Genomic DNA, 17,773 nt, shown 5'->3' on the forward strand with positions numbered 1-17,773 from the left:
GTCGTCTACTTCCGTAAGAAGCTTTACGTACCGCAGCCCGAAGGCTCTAATATCCGAGCTGAGATTCTTCAAATCATCCACGACTCCGCCTCTGGGGGTCACCCAGGCGTAGCCAAGACCCACAAGCTCCTCGCTAGGTATTACTGGTGGCCGCATTCCTGGAAGGACGTCCGCCGCTACGTGCTGAACTGCGCTGCTTGCCGAAGAGCCAAAGCTAACCGCCACCGTCCCCACGGTCTCTTGCACCCTCTCCCGGCTCCTGATCGTCCGTGGAAGCACATCACTATGGACTTTATCACCGATCTTCCTCACGGCAAGACCTTCAGCGGCGTGAAAGCAAAGGCCCTTCTAGTGATCGTGGACCGTCACTCCAAGGACCGGTACATGATCCCGTGCTGGAGCATGACCGCAAAGGAGACTGCTCGCTTGTTCTACGAATTCGTCTGGCGCTTTCAAGGCCTCCCGGATAGCATCACCTCTGACAGAGGCACCCAGTTCATCTCGCACTTCTGGAAGCGTCTGTGTGCTATCCTAGGCATCAAGCATAACCTCTCGACCAGTTTTCAGCCACAGACCGACGGCCAGACCGAAATTACGAACGCTATCCTCGAGCAGGTCCTTCGTTGCTTCGTCGACTACCACCAGAAGGATTGGCCTCAGCATATCCCTGCGGTGGAGTTCGCTACTCGTAACTGGGACTCGGAGACTACTGGCTACTCTCCCTTCTATACTACGAGAGGTTACCACCCTCGTACAGGCATGGAACCAGAAGAACCTCTCCCGCCTACCGAAGACGCAAACGAGCAAGCAGCAGACGAGTTCGCTACTATGCTCTCACAGATCCATGAAGAAGTTCACGACGAGATGGTGTACGCACAAGCAATCTACGAGGATCAAGCCAATCGTCGTCGCCAGCCAGCTCCCGACTACCAAGTAGGCGATATGGTCTACCTCAACTCCAAGAACATCAAGACAGACCGCCCCTCCAAGAAGCTGAACTGGAAGAACCTAGGTCCTTTTGAGATCACCGAGCGTATCAGTTCACACGCCTACCGTCTAGCTCTTCCTGCGAACATAAAGATCCACGACGTCTTCCATCCCGTACGCCTTCGGCCGTCGGCTGAGGACCCATTCCCGAACCAAAACCAAGACATGCCAGGTCCTCCCGATGAAGTAGAAGTCGACGAGCCTGTTAACCTACCTTCTGACGACTATGCCGTCCGCAAGATCCGGGGAATCCGCGTAGAGCCCAACGACGTTGAAGGACTACCGCCGATCAAGTATGAAGTCGAATGGCAAGGTTGCCCTGAGTGGGATACCTCATGGGAACCTATCCAACATATCATCTTCAATCGTCAAGCAATCGAAGAATACCACGCCCGCGCAGACGGCCCAGAAGTCAACATCGGCAGGCTCTTCGAATCTGAGCTCTTCGACGGGGCTTACCAATGGTGTATCGACCATGACATCAGGCCTAGGCCTGGTACTGAAGCTGAACATCCTCGATATGTGGAACTACTACGGCTTCGTAGGAACTCAGCTTTGTTCGGGGGGGGCTACTGTCATGGTCTCCCCACAGAGAGTACAGAAGGTGGGGACAGAAGAGCCTCAGAGTGCTCAGAAGTCGTCAAGAAGTGACAGTCCAGCTTGGTGTGTGAGCGCCAAGAATCACATGCCCCGCAACATTCACTACGGGACCCAGCCCTCCAAATTCACCCCTCTACCAAACCTTGACAGATTCACTTCGGCTCGTGACTGTGTGACTCACGGCACTCCCGCGAGCACCCGCGACTGCGCTGGACCCTGGAAGAAGCACGTGGAAGACTCGGAACGTAGGGCAGGTTGGAATAAGGTTTTGAGCAAAGCTGCTGAGCGCGGCTTCGCACGGGTTAGCCCTGTTGATGCGGGGACACGCACTCGCGAGGGTCGCGTATAAATATCTGGCCTTCCCCAGGCCTCTCTTGCTTCCTTCGTCTTTTGTTTTGTGTAGCAATCATACCATACCCTTTTGCATCTGCACTTCGCACCTGCATTCTCGCTTTCACCCTTGCATCTCACAGGCCAGGCTCTCGCCCTGACACCGCTATACCGCCGATCGACCTATATATCTAGGGACTACGGACCTCCTACTTAGGTAAGTCGGTATAGTACCTAGTATTAGAGGTTATCGCTAGTATAGCCGTAAGGGCCCGCGAATTAGTACTAGCGTATAAGGGCATTCGACCCGGGAACGAGCCGAACTACCGGGTAAGGGACGAATAGCTAGTAATACGATAGGAAGGTAAGAAGTCGTTTATAGAGTAACTATAGAAAGAGAGGTAGAACAACTAGGGTGTAGGGTATAGTAGACGCCCTTAGCTAGCGGGACAACCTAAGGAATAGTTAGCTACGAAATCCGCGGTCAAGTACCCCCCGAAGCTTATCTACTACCGCCTTACGAGGGTATAGAGTAGTATAGTAACCTAACTACGAAGCGAACACATCGGCCTCTAGGGGTACCTATTATAGAGGAAGGTTCTAGGATATACAAATACTAGCTACCCCTACGGCTATCGCTCCTAGAACGTACGGTACGTACTCCTCGTCTATCCGAGGTAGTCCCTAGGAAGGAGGGAGTAGATAGTAAAGGCGAGGAACCGGACGATTAGGGTACTTCTTAATAACGCTAAGGACCTACGGCGTATTACGAACTAGATACTAGAGAAGGGCTAGCTAGAATAGTACCGCCTAGTAGGAGTAGTATAGGAAGAGAGGACACGACGTAGCGCGACGAGACCGGCTAGGAGCGGGGGCTAATAGGGTAGTGATATAGACTACGTACGTTTAGAGGGAAAGCTAATCTAGATAAGGAGAAGTTAGGGGCGGGAAGGGTTTTCACCTATTCGGGTTTCCCTTTATATATAATAATAGATAATTTTTATAATACGAAACCGTACTCGTCGATACTATCGATCTCTACGCCAAAACAAGATATATTCGAAAGCTCTTATTAAGGCCATTCTAACGATATATAAAGCAGGCCACTACCCCTAGGACTAAGGGAGTTCTACCTTATTTAATCTAGACAGCTTAAAGCTCTCCTCACCCTATTTCTTTAGCTCCAAACGCCGCGGAGGTGCCTAGCTACATTAGGCAACTCCTAGGCAATAGTAGCCTAGGCTACGGCACTAACGGCGCCTACGGCCCTATAGGCGAAGCCCCCTAAGACAACTAGTAGCAACTTATAGAGGACGTAAAAAGTATAGAAACTAACGATCAGCTCCCTTACCGGTCTCTATAGGTAATAATCACTTAGCTACGTACGGCGCTTATACTATCGTATTACCGAGGGTAACAAGAAATAAGGACGACGTCCTAGGCGATTAGTAAGGCTACCCGGAATTAACACCCCTATAGCTAGGCATCGGTCGCGGTATCGATACTAGGCCCCCGCCTAACGTACGATATAGTTACGATCCGTATTATAGCAAAGGAAGACTAGGCCGAAGTTACGAAGCTATCGAACAAGGAGCTCGCCTAACGAATTAACTAACTAGGGGTAGTCGTAGTGAACTAACAGTCTAACGGTACTCTATAGATCTATACTAGCTCTACTACTACTAGGAGGCACCTAGAGGTATAGCTATAGTAGGTATCTAAGCTTACGGCATTAGCGAAGGTCTTAACGAAACAATTCACGATCCTAGTCTACGATATACCTAAGGAGTTTAACCTAACTAACTAGGGGCACCTACGCGCTCTCTAAGAGGACAACCCGGTCACTCTTAACTCTCTAATCTAGAAGGCGACCTGGCTCTATAGGAAATGGCCAGAAGGCAAGAAGGCCTCGGCGCTAATAGTATAGCTATAAGACGCGAAAGCGGCGGATCTAGCGATAGAACAAGGCCTAGTCTAGTAATATAGCCTTAAGACAGTAGAAAAGCACTCCTTATCCTTTCGTGTCCTCTAATGCTTCAAATGCTAATAGTATAGATACCAAACCTATACGTATATAAATAAGTAGGCCTACTCGAACTATATAGGAGACTATATATCTAGGGACTATACATCGACTACGAGACGGTACGCGAACTGTCCGGGGTACTACCTATCGTATAGTACGGAATGCCTATAGCGGAAACTAGCGAAAAACAAGGCAATCACAAACAGAACCGTCGCCCTAAGATTCTACGGCGACCGTAAGGCTAGCCTATACCGGAACTAACTAGCGGCGGTCGGGCATAAGCGCCCTAGGGCCGAGAACGATATAAAGGATACGTAACCTAGGGCGTACGGGAGGCTACGTGCTCTACTAGCTACGGCGAGGGAATCTAACTAGGCCCGGCTCTCCTTTAGTATATAGCCGATAGGCGTAGACTAGGACGCGTAGGGTAGTAGGACATAGGACGATATAGAGGAAATGATTATAGATGCCGATAACTAGCCTCGACACGCTTAGTATCATCTAGTATAACGTTAACTATAGCAAGGATATAGTCTAGAACCATTTCCTATACGAGGAGGACCCGCGCGTGTACTACGTCCTTATAATCTAGGAGCTATAGATTAACCCGTACTATAAGAGACTAACGACCTACAAGTTACTAGGCTATACGACATGCCTACGAGGCGACGGTAGACCCCGTACGTACTTCTATGTTAGTAAGGACATACTAGAATCCGACTAGGAGGTAGTGTACTACGTAGACGAAGAAGGCGGGGGCGATATTACCTCCCTCTACGTAGGTAGCACCTAGATACACAACCTATATATGTAACCGCTAGCCTCGAGGTCTAGCCGCGACCTAGGGGTCTATAGACACCTAGATAGTACGCTTAAGAGACAAGGGTGCCACATCGTAGTAGGAGACTTTAACATACACCACCCTTCCTAGGAAAGCCTTATATAGCCGTACCCTATAGCCGACGAAGTACTCGACTTAATAGCGAGCAACGTAATTGCCCTTAATACCCCGAAGGACCTAGGCACCTAGAAGAGAGGGGGACTCTAAGGCACGATCGACCTCTCCTAGATCTTAGATAGCTACTACTATACGGTAACCTACTATAGGATCGAACATAAACTCGAGGCGTCGTTAGACTATATGCTAGTTAGGACCTCTATTACGACATAGATATAACGTACACTAGCTAGAACCCCTAAGCTAAACTAGGGAAAGGCCTACTAGGCTAACATCTAGGCGTACCTTAATGACTCTAAGAGGCTAGTCTAGATCGCGTAGTAGTAATATAATGGTAAAGACGAGATAGACGAAGCAGTCTAGGGGTTAATAGACGAAATAAGAAAAGCGACCTCACTTTACGTTCCGCTTACCTAACTAACGATATAGTCTAAACTATACTAGACGCCGGAGTGCACTACGGGAGTAAGAGAAGCAAGGAGAGCCCGCCGGGTGTGGACGAGTAGCTATAGCGAGGAGGCCTAGAACGTATATAGAGAGGTATACTAACAGAAGAAAGCTATAATATAAAGGGAGAAAGCAGTCGGCTAGAGGGCTATAGTAGAAGAAATCGCCGGCAAGCTAGAGAGGATATAGAAGCTAGCGAAATAGGCCCGATAGGACCCTATATAGGGCCCCTGCTTCTCTATCCTAGTGCTATAATCGCCTAGTGGCCCGGTTAGCGACCCCGAGGCTAAGGCGCGTCTACTAGCTAGCAAGTTCTTCCCGCCCCTAGTCGAGGCTAATCTAAGCGACATAAATAGCTCTACTCCCCTAGCCCCTAGTATCGCGGTCTAATAGGAGGTGTCCGAGGGAGAAGTTGCCGCTATACTAAGGAAGTTGCCGGCGAAGAAAGCCCCGGGGCCGGATAGGATCCTAAACGAGCTACTATAGAAGTGTAGAGATCAACTAGCCCTAGTAGTTATAGCGATCTTTAACGCCTACCTATAGACCGGATACTACCCGATAGCTTTTAAACAATCGACGACAGTAGTCCTACGTAAGCCGTAGAAGGAAGACTATACGTAGGTGAAGTCGTACCGCCTAATTGCGCTCCTTAATACTCTTAGGAAGGCGCTTAAGAAGCTAGTTATAACGAGACTCTCCGAGGCGGTAGAGGAACACTCCCTACTCCCGGACACCTAGATAGGTACGCGCCTATAGCGATCGACGCTATCCGCGATAGAACTTATCACCTCTTAGGTAAAGGCTATCTAGTATAAGAATAGGGACAAGGTGGCTTCCTTACTTAGCCTAGACATATCGGGAGCCTTCGACTACGTGTTATACCCGCGGCTACTCTATATCCTAAAGTCGAAAGGACTCCCTAAGTGGCTTGTTAACTTCGTACGGTCCTATCTCTAAAACCGTAGTACGTCGATCCTAGTCGGCTAGTATAGAAGCCTATTTTAAGTAGTCTATACTAGAATCCCGTAAGGCTTAACGCTAGTACCTATTCTATTCCTCTTCTTTATAGCGACGCTACTCCTAGCCCTAGAATCCTAGAACACCGCTACGAGCGGCTTCGTAGACGACATAAACATCCTAGCGTAGTCTTCCTCGACTAAGGAGAACTATAGGCTACTAGAAGAGAAGCACAAGATCTACGAGGACTAGGCTAGGAGGCACGGGGCTCGGTTTGCCCTAGAAAAGTACAATCTAATACACTTTACGCGCCGGCCACGGTTCTATAATATATAAGCTTCTATCTAGATATAGGGGTACACGACTAACCCGGCAAATCAGCTTAGGATCCTCGGACTATAGGTAGACCCGGCGCTACGGTAGAGGAAGCACGTATAGGCAATATTACGGAAAGCTAAACAGAATATAGCATTATGCTAGAGGCTCACTACGTCTATATAGGGGGCGGACTTCCGGTAGTCACGACTTCTATATACGGCTATTATACGGCCGGTCCTTACCTATAGTAGCTAAGTGTAGTCCTTAGGCGAAAGGGCCTACCTATCGAAGGGACTCGTCGCGCCGCTAGCGAAGATCTAAAACTAATGCCTAAGGAAGGTCACCGGGGTATATAAGTCGACACTAACGAGGATACTTAAGCACGAGACCGCTATACCGCCGCTCGACCTATACATCTAGGGACTACGTACCTCCTACTTAGGCAAGTCGGTATAGTACCTAGTATAGAAGGTTATCGCTAGTGTAGTCGTAAGGGCCCGCGAATTAGTACTAGCGTATAGGGGCATTCGACCCGGAAACGAGCCGAACTACCGGGCAAGGGACGAATAGCTAGCAATATAATAGGAAGGTAAGAAATCGTTTGTAGAGCAACTATAGAAAGAGAGGTGGAACAACTAGGTTGTAGGGCATAGTAGACGCCCTTAGCTAGCGGGACAACCTAAGGAATAGTTAGCTATAAAATCCGCGGTCAAGTACCCCCCGAAGCTTATCTACTACCGCCTTACGAGGGCATAGAGTAGTATAGTAACCTAACTACGAAGCGAACACATCGGCCTCTAGGGGTACCTATTATAGAGAAAGGTTCTAGGATACACGAATACTAGCTACCCCTACGGCTATCGCTCCTAGAACGTACGGTACGTACTCCTCGTCTATCCGAGGTGGTCGCTAGGAAGGGGGGAGTAGATAGTAAAGGCGAGGAACCGGACGATTAGGGCACTTCTTAACAACGCTAAGGACCTACGGCGCATTACGAACTAGATACTAGAGAAGGGCTGGCTAGAACAGTACCGCCTAGTAGGAGTAGTATAGGAAGAGAGGACACGACGTAGCGCGACGAGACCGGCTAGGAGCGGGGGCTAACGGGGTAGCGACATAGACTACGTACGTTTAGAGAGAAAGCTAATCTAGATAAGGAGAAGTTAGGGGCGGGAAGGGTTTTCACCTATTCGGGTTTCCCTTTGTATATAACAATAGATATATACCTATATAGGCCGGATAGGGTCCTAGAACAGGGGAATAACAAGTCTATCTATCTATAAGAGGAGAGGAGAGTACTCCGGAGCGTACTCTAAGAGGGGGGGGTAGTATTACCGTACCGGCGTATATTTACTTAAACCCGCGGGTACGTACCTAGACCTCGCGCCCGCTAACTAATCCGACTAGCGGCTTAGCGCCCGTATATAACTCTCGCGCCCTCCGCGCCTCCCTTAGATAGAACATCTATTCGACTTATACCTTACCCGACTACGTACTTATACCTACTTATAATACGGTTATACGCTTAAATTTAGTTATAATATAGACCTAGAAGCTATCACTCTATTCTTCCTATTCTTAAATATAGAGCTAAATATTTTAGCGCTTCTTATCCTTAGAAAGACCGGCTCTACTAATACGTTACCGCGGAGTCCTATTCCCTATATATTATCCGCTAATATCGGTTATAGAAGCGGCTTTAGTAGTAGTACTCTATTACCGTATACGCTCTAAAGCGCTCTTCTTCTTCTTCTTAGGCTTTAATAACTCCGATTTCGATTTAATACTCGGCGTAGGTATCTATAAGGGCGTATAGTCGGCGGCGGAACGTTCGGAAGGTTATAGTATTACCGGACGACTACTTAGTAGTATAAGCTTAGCGTTAAATCCGATAGTACTAGCCGGAGCCGGTATAAGTATTAGAAGCTACTATAAAGGTATAGTCTATTATTTAAGCGACTTACTACGCGTAAGGGTAACGAAGCTACGTACTAGATTATAATATAAGGCTATAATAATAGTAGTAGTAAGTAGTAACTTCTTTACTATTATAATATAAGGTCTTAATCTACCGTAAAGTAGTGTTAAAGTCTCGTTCCAGGGCTAATCTCAAAGGAGAGAAGAGTCGAGTCACGTGGCAGTATTCTTTGGAGAGGCTAAGGCGGGCTGAGAGTGAAGTGCAATAATTGGAGTAGAGGTCGTATTCCAATCAGTGAGATAGTAACATGAGTTGAACGCCTCGAACCTATAAGGGCTTCTCAGCGTTCCTAAATACAAAGGAGACGTTGCTATGTCTTGGCTCTGTAATCGACCGTTCGACCAACCGACCGGTCGTCTGGTCGTCTGGTCGTCCAGCCTCACGTGTTCGACCGTGCAAGCCTGCCGTGGTCGTGCACGTGATCTGTCCGCGTCCGAGGCCAAAGCGCTTGGCCCTCGTCTTCCGTTTCCTGCATTCCTAGCCCACATCCCACGAGACTCTCTCTCTCGTTCTTCAAAAACCGTAACAAGTAGGCCTGCTTAGTAAATACTATTAGGAAGACTATCAAATACGCTAACTTATAATATATTAAGCCTTATAAGCTGAGCTTAGATTAGGGGAAGAATAAGATTTAGTGCCTACTCGATATAGATGGTGAGGTGTTGCCACGGTTGTCGTACAAGGGCTGCTAAAACTGTCTATTGAAGCTCACGTCGGCTCTAGAGCTGAATGGATGGCAAGCGGCCAGCTCATCAGGACAGCAGGAAGAGGATGCTTCTGCGCTGGCAGGTGTAGCCATCCAAGATTCGATGCTGCGCGTTTGTTCTCGGACACGGCGTATCTTATCAGACCGGCGGCCGAGCGTGTATGCGCGCTAATGCACACGATCTCCTGAGTCCTATGATGCGTGCATGCGCCACTGTCTCCGTCACATGCAGTGGTCAAGATCTTGAATCTGCGCTGCACAACGCGGATGCAGAACAGCAACAAGCTTGGGAGAAACGAGAGCACGTGTTCAAGTGGGGCTGTTCGGACGGTGGCCAACGGATAGTCTACAGTCTTGCTGGGGTTGAGTTGCTGCGCGCGGTGATAGGATTAGAAACCACAGGGCCGGATCTCAGGCCGCGGGTGGTGCATCCTCTTTGCCATGACATCCAATGCGAAAGCCAGAAGCATAATTGCCCTCCTTCATAACTCAGTCGCAGCCATGAAGCGCTCGTTTGTCGTTCTTTTGTCCCATCGTATGTGCATTCATTCTTTCTTATGTCCCATCGCCATTACCAGTTGATACGACGGTATCGCCGAGAAGGATCATCAAGACGTCACCTCCAAAGATAACACAGTCCATAGCGCATTCCAGATCCGAGCACTTACAATCACAGGGTGCCGTGGCGCCCATTACCTGCCGCTTGGTTTGACTTCGACACGCTCCACCTACGAGAGCACTGCTGCTGGTCAGCATAAACAGAATGGATACCAGCGACGCGGTCCCGGAGGCGGAGGTAGAACTGGACTCCGAAGCACTTGTCCGGGAACAACAAAGGCGGGAAGCAGAACGCGCGGAACCTGCGGCGAACATAGCAAAAGGTGGCATCAAGGTCTCGTCGCGAAATGGAGCAGTGCATGACATCGACGAAGAATCGCCACTGCTAGGTCAAAGAGACGGCGCAAACAACGAAGAGGAGGAACGGCGGCCGTCATGGGGCAGCATAGAGGAGTTTGCACATCTCCCATGGTGGAAGAGGCCTTCGATATTCTGGGTGATAGGACCATTCTTCATCCTGGCCTGCGCTTTTGGAGGTATAATAACGCCGAAGCTCAACCTCATCCTGGAGCTGGTATGTCGGGAATACATGGCCGAGAACATGAGCAAGATACCGGGCTTTACCATGGCCCCGGTCGACTTCAATGGCGGCGACAACAACCAGTGTAGGATACCGGAAGTGCAATCAAGGGCGTCTATGTTCACACTATGGGGCAGTGTGATCGCGGGCATACTCTCCGCGATAACGAGCCCGAAATTTGGTGCATTGTCCGATCGATATGGTCGCAAACCGATCCTCATCACGACCAGTATCGGAACAGTCCTGGGCGAGGTCATCTTCATCGCGGCAGCCATGTACCCCGAGTCCTTCCCGGTGCCCTGGCTTCTGTTCAGTTATGCATTGGATGGATTGACTGGATCATTCATCGTCGCAATGTCCATTAGCAATGCATATGCCACGGACTGCACACCACCAAACATGCGAAACGTCGCCTTTGGCTACTTCCACGGTTGTCTCTTCACCGGCATAGCACTTGGTCCGATCATCGCGGGATACATTGTCAAATGGACGGGCAGGATCGTGATAGTGTTTTACATCTTGACGGCAGTACATCTGGCTTTCATCCTGTTCGTGCTCGTGTTTGTGCCGGAATCACTGTCTAAGAAGAGACGGGACAAGGCGATACAGAAGCACGATTTGGCGCAGGCTCTGATAGGGCCGGACTGGGACTGGATCAACGCTCTCCGCACTCTCAACCTTCTTGCTCCATTGAAGATCCTGTGTCCGACCGGTCCGGGGACAAGCCCAGCTCTCAGACGCAACCTGATTGTCCTGGCGGCTGTCGATACCATCGTCTTTGGCGTAGCTATGGGCAGCCTCAGCGTGGTCGTCCTTTACGTCAACTTTACCTTTGGATGGGGTGTTTTCGAATCGGGGCGATTCATGACGATAGTGAACAGCTCGAGGGTCCTGTGTTTGATCGTTATCTTGCCCATCGTGACGAGATTGGTCAGAGGCAAGGCCGACCCGAGCAAGCAGAAATCCAAAGGATGCGATCGATTTGATCTGGCTGTCATCCGCTTCGCGATCTTCTTCGACATGTTGGGCTTTCTTGGATATGCCCTATCAAAGACTGGGGGACCTTTCACCCTGTCTGGTGTTGTGGCTGCTGTTGGTGGAATTGGTTCACCTACAGTTTCTGCATCCCTTACGAAGCATGTTCCCGCAGATCGGACAGGTCAGCTTCTTGGTGCTACAGGACTATTGCATGCGCTCGCGAGAGTCGTTGCGCCTGCGATTTTCAATGCCATCTATTCAGCAACAGTTGGCACCTTCAAGCAGACGGTGTTTGTGTGTTTGTGTGCGACATTCGGTTTGGCATTCATCGTTTCGTGGTTCATCAGGCCTGGTAGTAAGTGCAGTCGCTGCAACAAAACTTGCAGCTACTTGCTAACTTTTGACGCAGTCTATTCCGACGAAGACCTCGCAGCAGAAGGAGTGGGAGAGGAAGGTGCAGACGTGGCACAGACAGCAGAAGGCCGACTACCGATTGTCAACGCTGTCAGCGATGCCGCACGTCACGTTGGTGCATGATTAGGTCTGCGACGAAGTACATCGTAGGCTTGAGCTGTGGTATTTCATGGGCGTTTTCTGGCATCACGATATCCCCGGAGGTATAGAACGAGTCTTGGTGGTGCATAAACCCGGCGTTCACAGCACGATAGGCATGTAGTCATAGAAGTATTGCACAGCAAAGAACGGACTAGATGTCAAGATCTGGGCAAGTGAAACCCCACGTACTGCATCTTCACACAACGTGCTTCGTTCCACAGCAATGTCGTGAACATGGTAGCAGCACGTTACCTGCTCGTTCCCCAAAGGTCTCAACGTGGCCTGTGGGCAGAGTCGTGTGACGAACTACCGCTTGCTGCTGGCTTGCACCAAGCTCGCGGCGAGATGTGAAGCAGGCTAGAATGACAAGGGCGGCTACTTCCTGGTTCGAAACATGGCGCTTGGCCAATGGCTGCAGCGGGCAGACCTTGCGGCCGCAGAGAATAGGGGGCGAAGAGGTGTAGAGGGATCTATCGTGTGTGTAAAGGCCGTGAGAAAGTGTAGCCGATGACCGTTGCTGTAGTAGTGTGTAGTAGAGCGTGGTGTGGTGTGGCTGCCCTCCTCCGTCCTTCGGCAGTCCGCCAAGCTGTCTCAGAAATGGCCTCGTCCGGCATTAGCGCCAACTGCCATCTTCGTCTGGAGTCGAGAGTCTGATGTGCGTCTTCACCTGTGCAGTAATTATCTAACAATCCAGCCCGGTGCACATGGCTTCGGCGTAGGCTGTGGCCACTGTACACTACGCATCCTCCCCTTCGCCGTTCACTGCGAACGTCTATTGCGCCACCACCTCAGGGCCACCTCCACCTATCCTTCCGTGGACGTCCTGCAAAAGGATACTTCGACCTCGTACCCACCCACTGGCCGACGCCGCGAATTCCCTCCATCGCTACCATCCTGAACCCGGCCACGCACGAAGCTGCACTCGCCCTTTAATCCATACCGAAACATCCATCACCGCCGAGACCCATCGCCTGACTCGAGCTTCGTTTCGCCTTGGACTTGACACTCCTCAGGAGACTCGGCGGGCTCCCACGTGAGCCTCTTCGACCTGCGACACCACCACCACCACCACCCACGACGACGACGACGACGACGACGAAGGTGACGGGCGTTTGTGTGGGCGTGTCGACAAGAGCTGGTGTGCACTGTACAGTACGATCGTTGCGCACTGCCTGAGGCTGAGCCCGGCTGCTGGTGAGCGAGACCCTCCTTGCAGAGAGAGGACCTCCCACAGCACGCAGCACACAAGCAGGCCTTGATCTCCATATCACACCTCCCCGATCCGCATCGCATATACATATCATATACGCAGGTCACACTCCTTTGACATTGAGTTGAAACAACCCCCCGAGGGTCAAACGTTGAACTTAATATCATAATGGCCCCTGCAACTCGCCCAGGCACTATCAACCTCGAAGGTCTGCCTCAGCTCAACATGGGCCAGTCACGCTCTGCCAACGGCTCCGGTGCCAACTCGCCGATCGACGCTCCTGCAGGTTCAGGCTCAGCTACCGGCTCTCGTTTCCCATTTGCCAATGGTCGAGCAGGCTCGCCGTCCAAGGCTTTTGGGGGAAGTCTAGAAGGTAGCTCTGGCAGTCGCCTCTTTCCTAAACGGTGAGTTCGACATCCAAGATAGACATCCGCATTGGCAGCCAAGTGCGTGACAACAGGGCAGCATCACTGACAGACATTTGCAGCGCTCGTGAGATTCAGCAACAGGAAGGTCTTTCTCCCCAGCCCTGGGGTCCACCGACTACTGGTAGCGGACACTCCACTCCACTACGAGAGACCATCCCCGAATCACCCGGCAGCGATAGCTTTCCGGACTTTGACGTTGGTAACCTATCCACTGGCAGTCCAGGTTCGTTGTCTGCATCAAATTCAGTCCGACGCTCGCGAGCCGGCACTGTTCCCTCACGCTTTCCCGCCATGAGCTCAGTCGGTACCACGCCGACCTCGGCGATGCCCAAATCGAATCGAGCCACGCCCTCCCCCGGTCTATACCAGTCCGGTCCTCCTTCGTCAGGAGACCCACAGAGCGCCAACGGCACTCCACTTGCACAAGCAGCTCTTCTATCACGCATGAGAGCTGGTTCGATGCCGCAGCGAGGATTGCTGAACGCCTCGAGTCCATTCGGCAACTCTCTGTTCGCGAGCAATTGGATGGCTGGCAGAGAGCGAGCAAGCACCTTGCAGAGCATTAGATCGTCCAACGAACCATCTTCGCCGAATGCCTCACCAGCGGATGGTGATGTTAGAACTTTGGACTACCTGGGTCTGGTGGACACCCCACAGTCTGGCAGAGAAAGAGGTCTGTCAAGGGCGGATATGGACATGTTCATGAACCAACAGCGGGCAAATGGCACAGGAGGAGTCACTATTGCAGACTTGGCGGCACTCAATGCCTTCAACAAGAACACGGCGAATCGATTCCGATCGTATTCTGTCAATGCAAAAGAGAAATATGCAGATGGTCCGGAGGAAGTGCTGGACGAATACGAGGCAATGCAGCAACAGCTGTACTCGGGTACTTTCACACCAAACAGCGAGACTACAGCAGCCCAAGCGGCAGCGATCAATGAAGCCGTTCGGCAGCACAACCTCGAAGTACAGGCCTTCGCCAACTTTGCTAGTGCCAATCGGCCTAGAGCTCGTACTGCGGGTGTGCTGGATTCGCCCTCACAGCGTGTCCTGCGCAACTACATGCCGACGCCATCACGACTTGCCGACAGCAGCATGACTGCGGCGGACCTGCAAAGCAACGATGGATCCGAATTCAGTGGCCTTGCGACTGCGGTCCATAACATGAACCTCAACAAGAAGATATCCTACGACAACGGTCTCCACCCGAATTTGGAAGCACCAACACGGTCGCTTTGGCTGGGCAATATTCCTTCGTCAACCACGGTCACGTCGCTGAATGTCATCTTCAGTCAGTTTGGTCAAATCGAGTTTGCACGAGTTCTCACACACAAGAGCTGTGGTTTTGTCAACTTTGAGAACGTTCAGAGTGCCATGGCAGCAAAAGCGCAATGCAATGGCAAAGAGATATTCCCTGGCTGCGGGACGATCAGGATTGGGTTTGCAAAGGAGCAGAGCGCCTCGAACACACCTGGAGCCAACGGCGCTTACCCATCACCAAGCCCGGATCCGTTCGTGTCGAAACACCGCATCGACAGCACCCATTCAGGCGCGAACAACACAGCTGGCGGCAACATCAACGCTGAGACGGCAGCGGCAGCCCTCGCTACTCCCAATCTGCTCGAGCTACGCGATGAGATATATGGCATAGTCCAGCAGTTTGGCGCTTCGCCAGATGACCAAGAGCGAATCGCCAAAAGCCTGGAAAATGCACTGCGCTATGATGAGTATGCGCTGGAAATTCCACCCATTCCTGAACCAAGTCACAGCAGAGTTTACGATGCACCACGTCTACGCGAGATACGCAAACGCATTGACAACAACTCTTGTGGCCCAATGGAGATTGAGCAGATTGCTCTCGAGATGCTGCCCGAAGTTGCCGAGCTGTCATCCGACTACCTTGGCAACACGGTGGTGCAAAAGCTGTTCGAGAACTGTTCCGAGGAGACCAAAGAAGCCATGCTATCCGAGATCTCGCCGCACTTGGCTGAGATTGGTGTGCACAAGAACGGTACCTGGGCAGCCCAAAAGGTCATCGATGTTGCCAGGACTTCGAACCAGATGCACTTGATCATTAACGCGCTCAAGCCTCATGCCGTCAATCTTTTTGGTGACCAATATGGTAACTACGTGATGCAGTGCTGCCTACGCTTCCAAGCACCACTCAACGACTTCATCTTCGATTCGATGCTGAGCAAGCTCTGGGACATTGCTCAAGGAAGGTTCGGAGCTCGTGCCATGCGCGCCTGTCTCGAAAGCCATTTCGCCACCAACGACCACAAGAGGCTGATGGCCGCGGCCATTGCACTTCACAGTGTACAATTGGCCACCAACTCGAACGGGGCGCTTCTCTTGACTTGGTTCCTGGACACATGTACCTTTCCCCAGCGACGTTCAGTATTGGCCCCGAGACTTTCCCCCCACCTTACTTACCTCTGTACCCACAAAGTTGCCTACCTCACTGTTCTGAAGATCATCAACCAACGAAACGAGCCGGAGGCCAGAGACCTCATTCTCCGTGCGCTCTTCTTCGACGAACAGACTTTGACCAACATCATCAGTGACCATACCTGCGGCGGAACGCTCATCTTCAAGGTTCTGACCACTCCCTTCTTGGACGAGGCCATACGACCAGAGTGCGTGGAGAATGTCCGAAACGTGCTCCTGATCATCAAGGCACAGCCATCACAGGGTTACAAGCGTCTGATGGATGAGGTCGGTCTTTCCACACGTCACGGTGGCACACCCATCAGCCACGACGGGCGTTCCAGCTCCAAGCCTCGCCCGGTCAACGGCCACCTTCCACATCTGGACACGAATTCAAACGGCTACGGACGTTCTCCTTATGGCGCGCCTCAGCATGCCCAGATGGGCCAAGCCATGACGCCCGATCTGCAACGCTCAATCAGCATGGATTCGAACGGCTTTGACCCGTACGTGCAGCAGTATACTCACAGTCCTTCCATGTCAAACGCTGGCATCAGTCCCATCAATCCGATGCAATACCAGCATGCCATGCTCGCGCAGGGCCAGATGGCGAGACCTCCTGGGTTCTATGGCAGCCCGGTTGGTGTCACGCCAAGCGCAGGCTTGCCAAATGGCATGGGGTATGGCACAGCGTCTCCAGGGTCTCAAATGATGGATCCATACCGTCAAATGATGGGCTCGATGGTGCCACCTGGCATGGGTATGCAGAACGGATACCAGCAACAGAGCTATGGGAACCAAATGGCTGGCATGAACGGCTATGGGCAGTATCAGATGCCGTCTCAATACTATGGCCCAAATCACATGCAGGGACAGATGGCATCGGGCAACAACCGCAGAGGCAGAGCAGGTCCTCGGTACTAATCTCGGACCCGCCGTCGTGCTGTTGAAGAAAGCAACCCTAGCGACCACGATTGCAATCAGACCACACTTGACAGTAACGACTAGTACACCGAGCACAACTTATCCTTTGGACTTATATCACGCGCATGAGCCACCGTCTGAGCATCACTGGGAGTTTCGATGGAAACTGGAGCAGACACACTTGGCGTCCAGGGTGGCGAACAGCGGGCGTGGAAAGAGAGGCGCATTGCTTCGCGAGAGCCAGATCGATCATGCCTAGCATCGGCATGAGCTTCTTGGACATTTTTTGAGGAGAAGGGCATGTTTTTGTCTTCTGTGTCCATCTACCTGTTTTACGACCACGACCACCATGTCCTTTTTGCTTTGTTTTTGGACCGCGGGAGGTGGAAAAGTGCTGGCGCTCAGGGAGTCTTTGCCGTGATTGTGACTACATGGGGAGAGAAACGTACGTCGGCGCCGATCAGCGTATGGGGAGTTGATTCATGGGACTCCTTCTGTTGAATGGTGTGAGGGGAGTGTTCCGCCGACCGACCGGCGCCTTACGATCTATCACCAAAATGGTTTTGTGTATATCTTCAATTGCCTATGACTTCTTCCGGGGGTTGTAGTGGTATGTAGCCACTTGAAATGCTGAGATTAAGACTGTTGGCGGTGCCTCTGGTCTTCCTTGTTGAATGAGCGATCACGTGGTAATGTACGAAGTTCATTAGACCGCCGTCTAAATTGTGCTCCATCGTCCATGCATTCGACATGCATCTCCACGTCAGGTCAGACGGAGCATGCAAGTAGCGGATGTATACTGT

General features: G+C 51.3%; 2 protein-coding genes across 2 annotated transcripts; both read left to right on the forward strand.

The window, feature by feature from the left end:
- Positions 1 to 10,070: 10,070 nt before the first annotated feature.
- On the forward strand, positions 10,071 to 11,960 carry CLAFUR5_06433 (uncharacterized protein; the record flags this gene model as incomplete). The annotated part of the gene is made up of 2 exons (XM_047905581.1): positions 10,071 to 11,778; positions 11,833 to 11,960. 2 exons carry the CDS (start codon positions 10,071 to 10,073, stop codon positions 11,958 to 11,960), a joined length of 1,836 nt encoding a protein of 611 aa, XP_047762714.1.
- Positions 11,961 to 13,356: 1,396 nt separating this feature from the next.
- Positions 13,357 to 16,970, forward strand: CLAFUR5_06434 (Pumilio domain-containing protein; the record flags this gene model as incomplete). The annotated part of the gene is made up of 2 exons (XM_047905582.1): positions 13,357 to 13,592; positions 13,676 to 16,970. 2 exons carry the CDS (start codon positions 13,357 to 13,359, stop codon positions 16,968 to 16,970), a joined length of 3,531 nt encoding a protein of 1,176 aa, XP_047761600.1.
- Positions 16,971 to 17,773: the final 803 nt, after the last annotated feature.

The sequence above is a fragment of the Fulvia fulva genome, chromosome 5 (assembly GCF_020509005.1).
Source record: "Fulvia fulva chromosome 5, complete sequence".
Lineage (NCBI taxonomy): Eukaryota > Fungi > Ascomycota > Dothideomycetes > Mycosphaerellales > Mycosphaerellaceae > Fulvia > Fulvia fulva.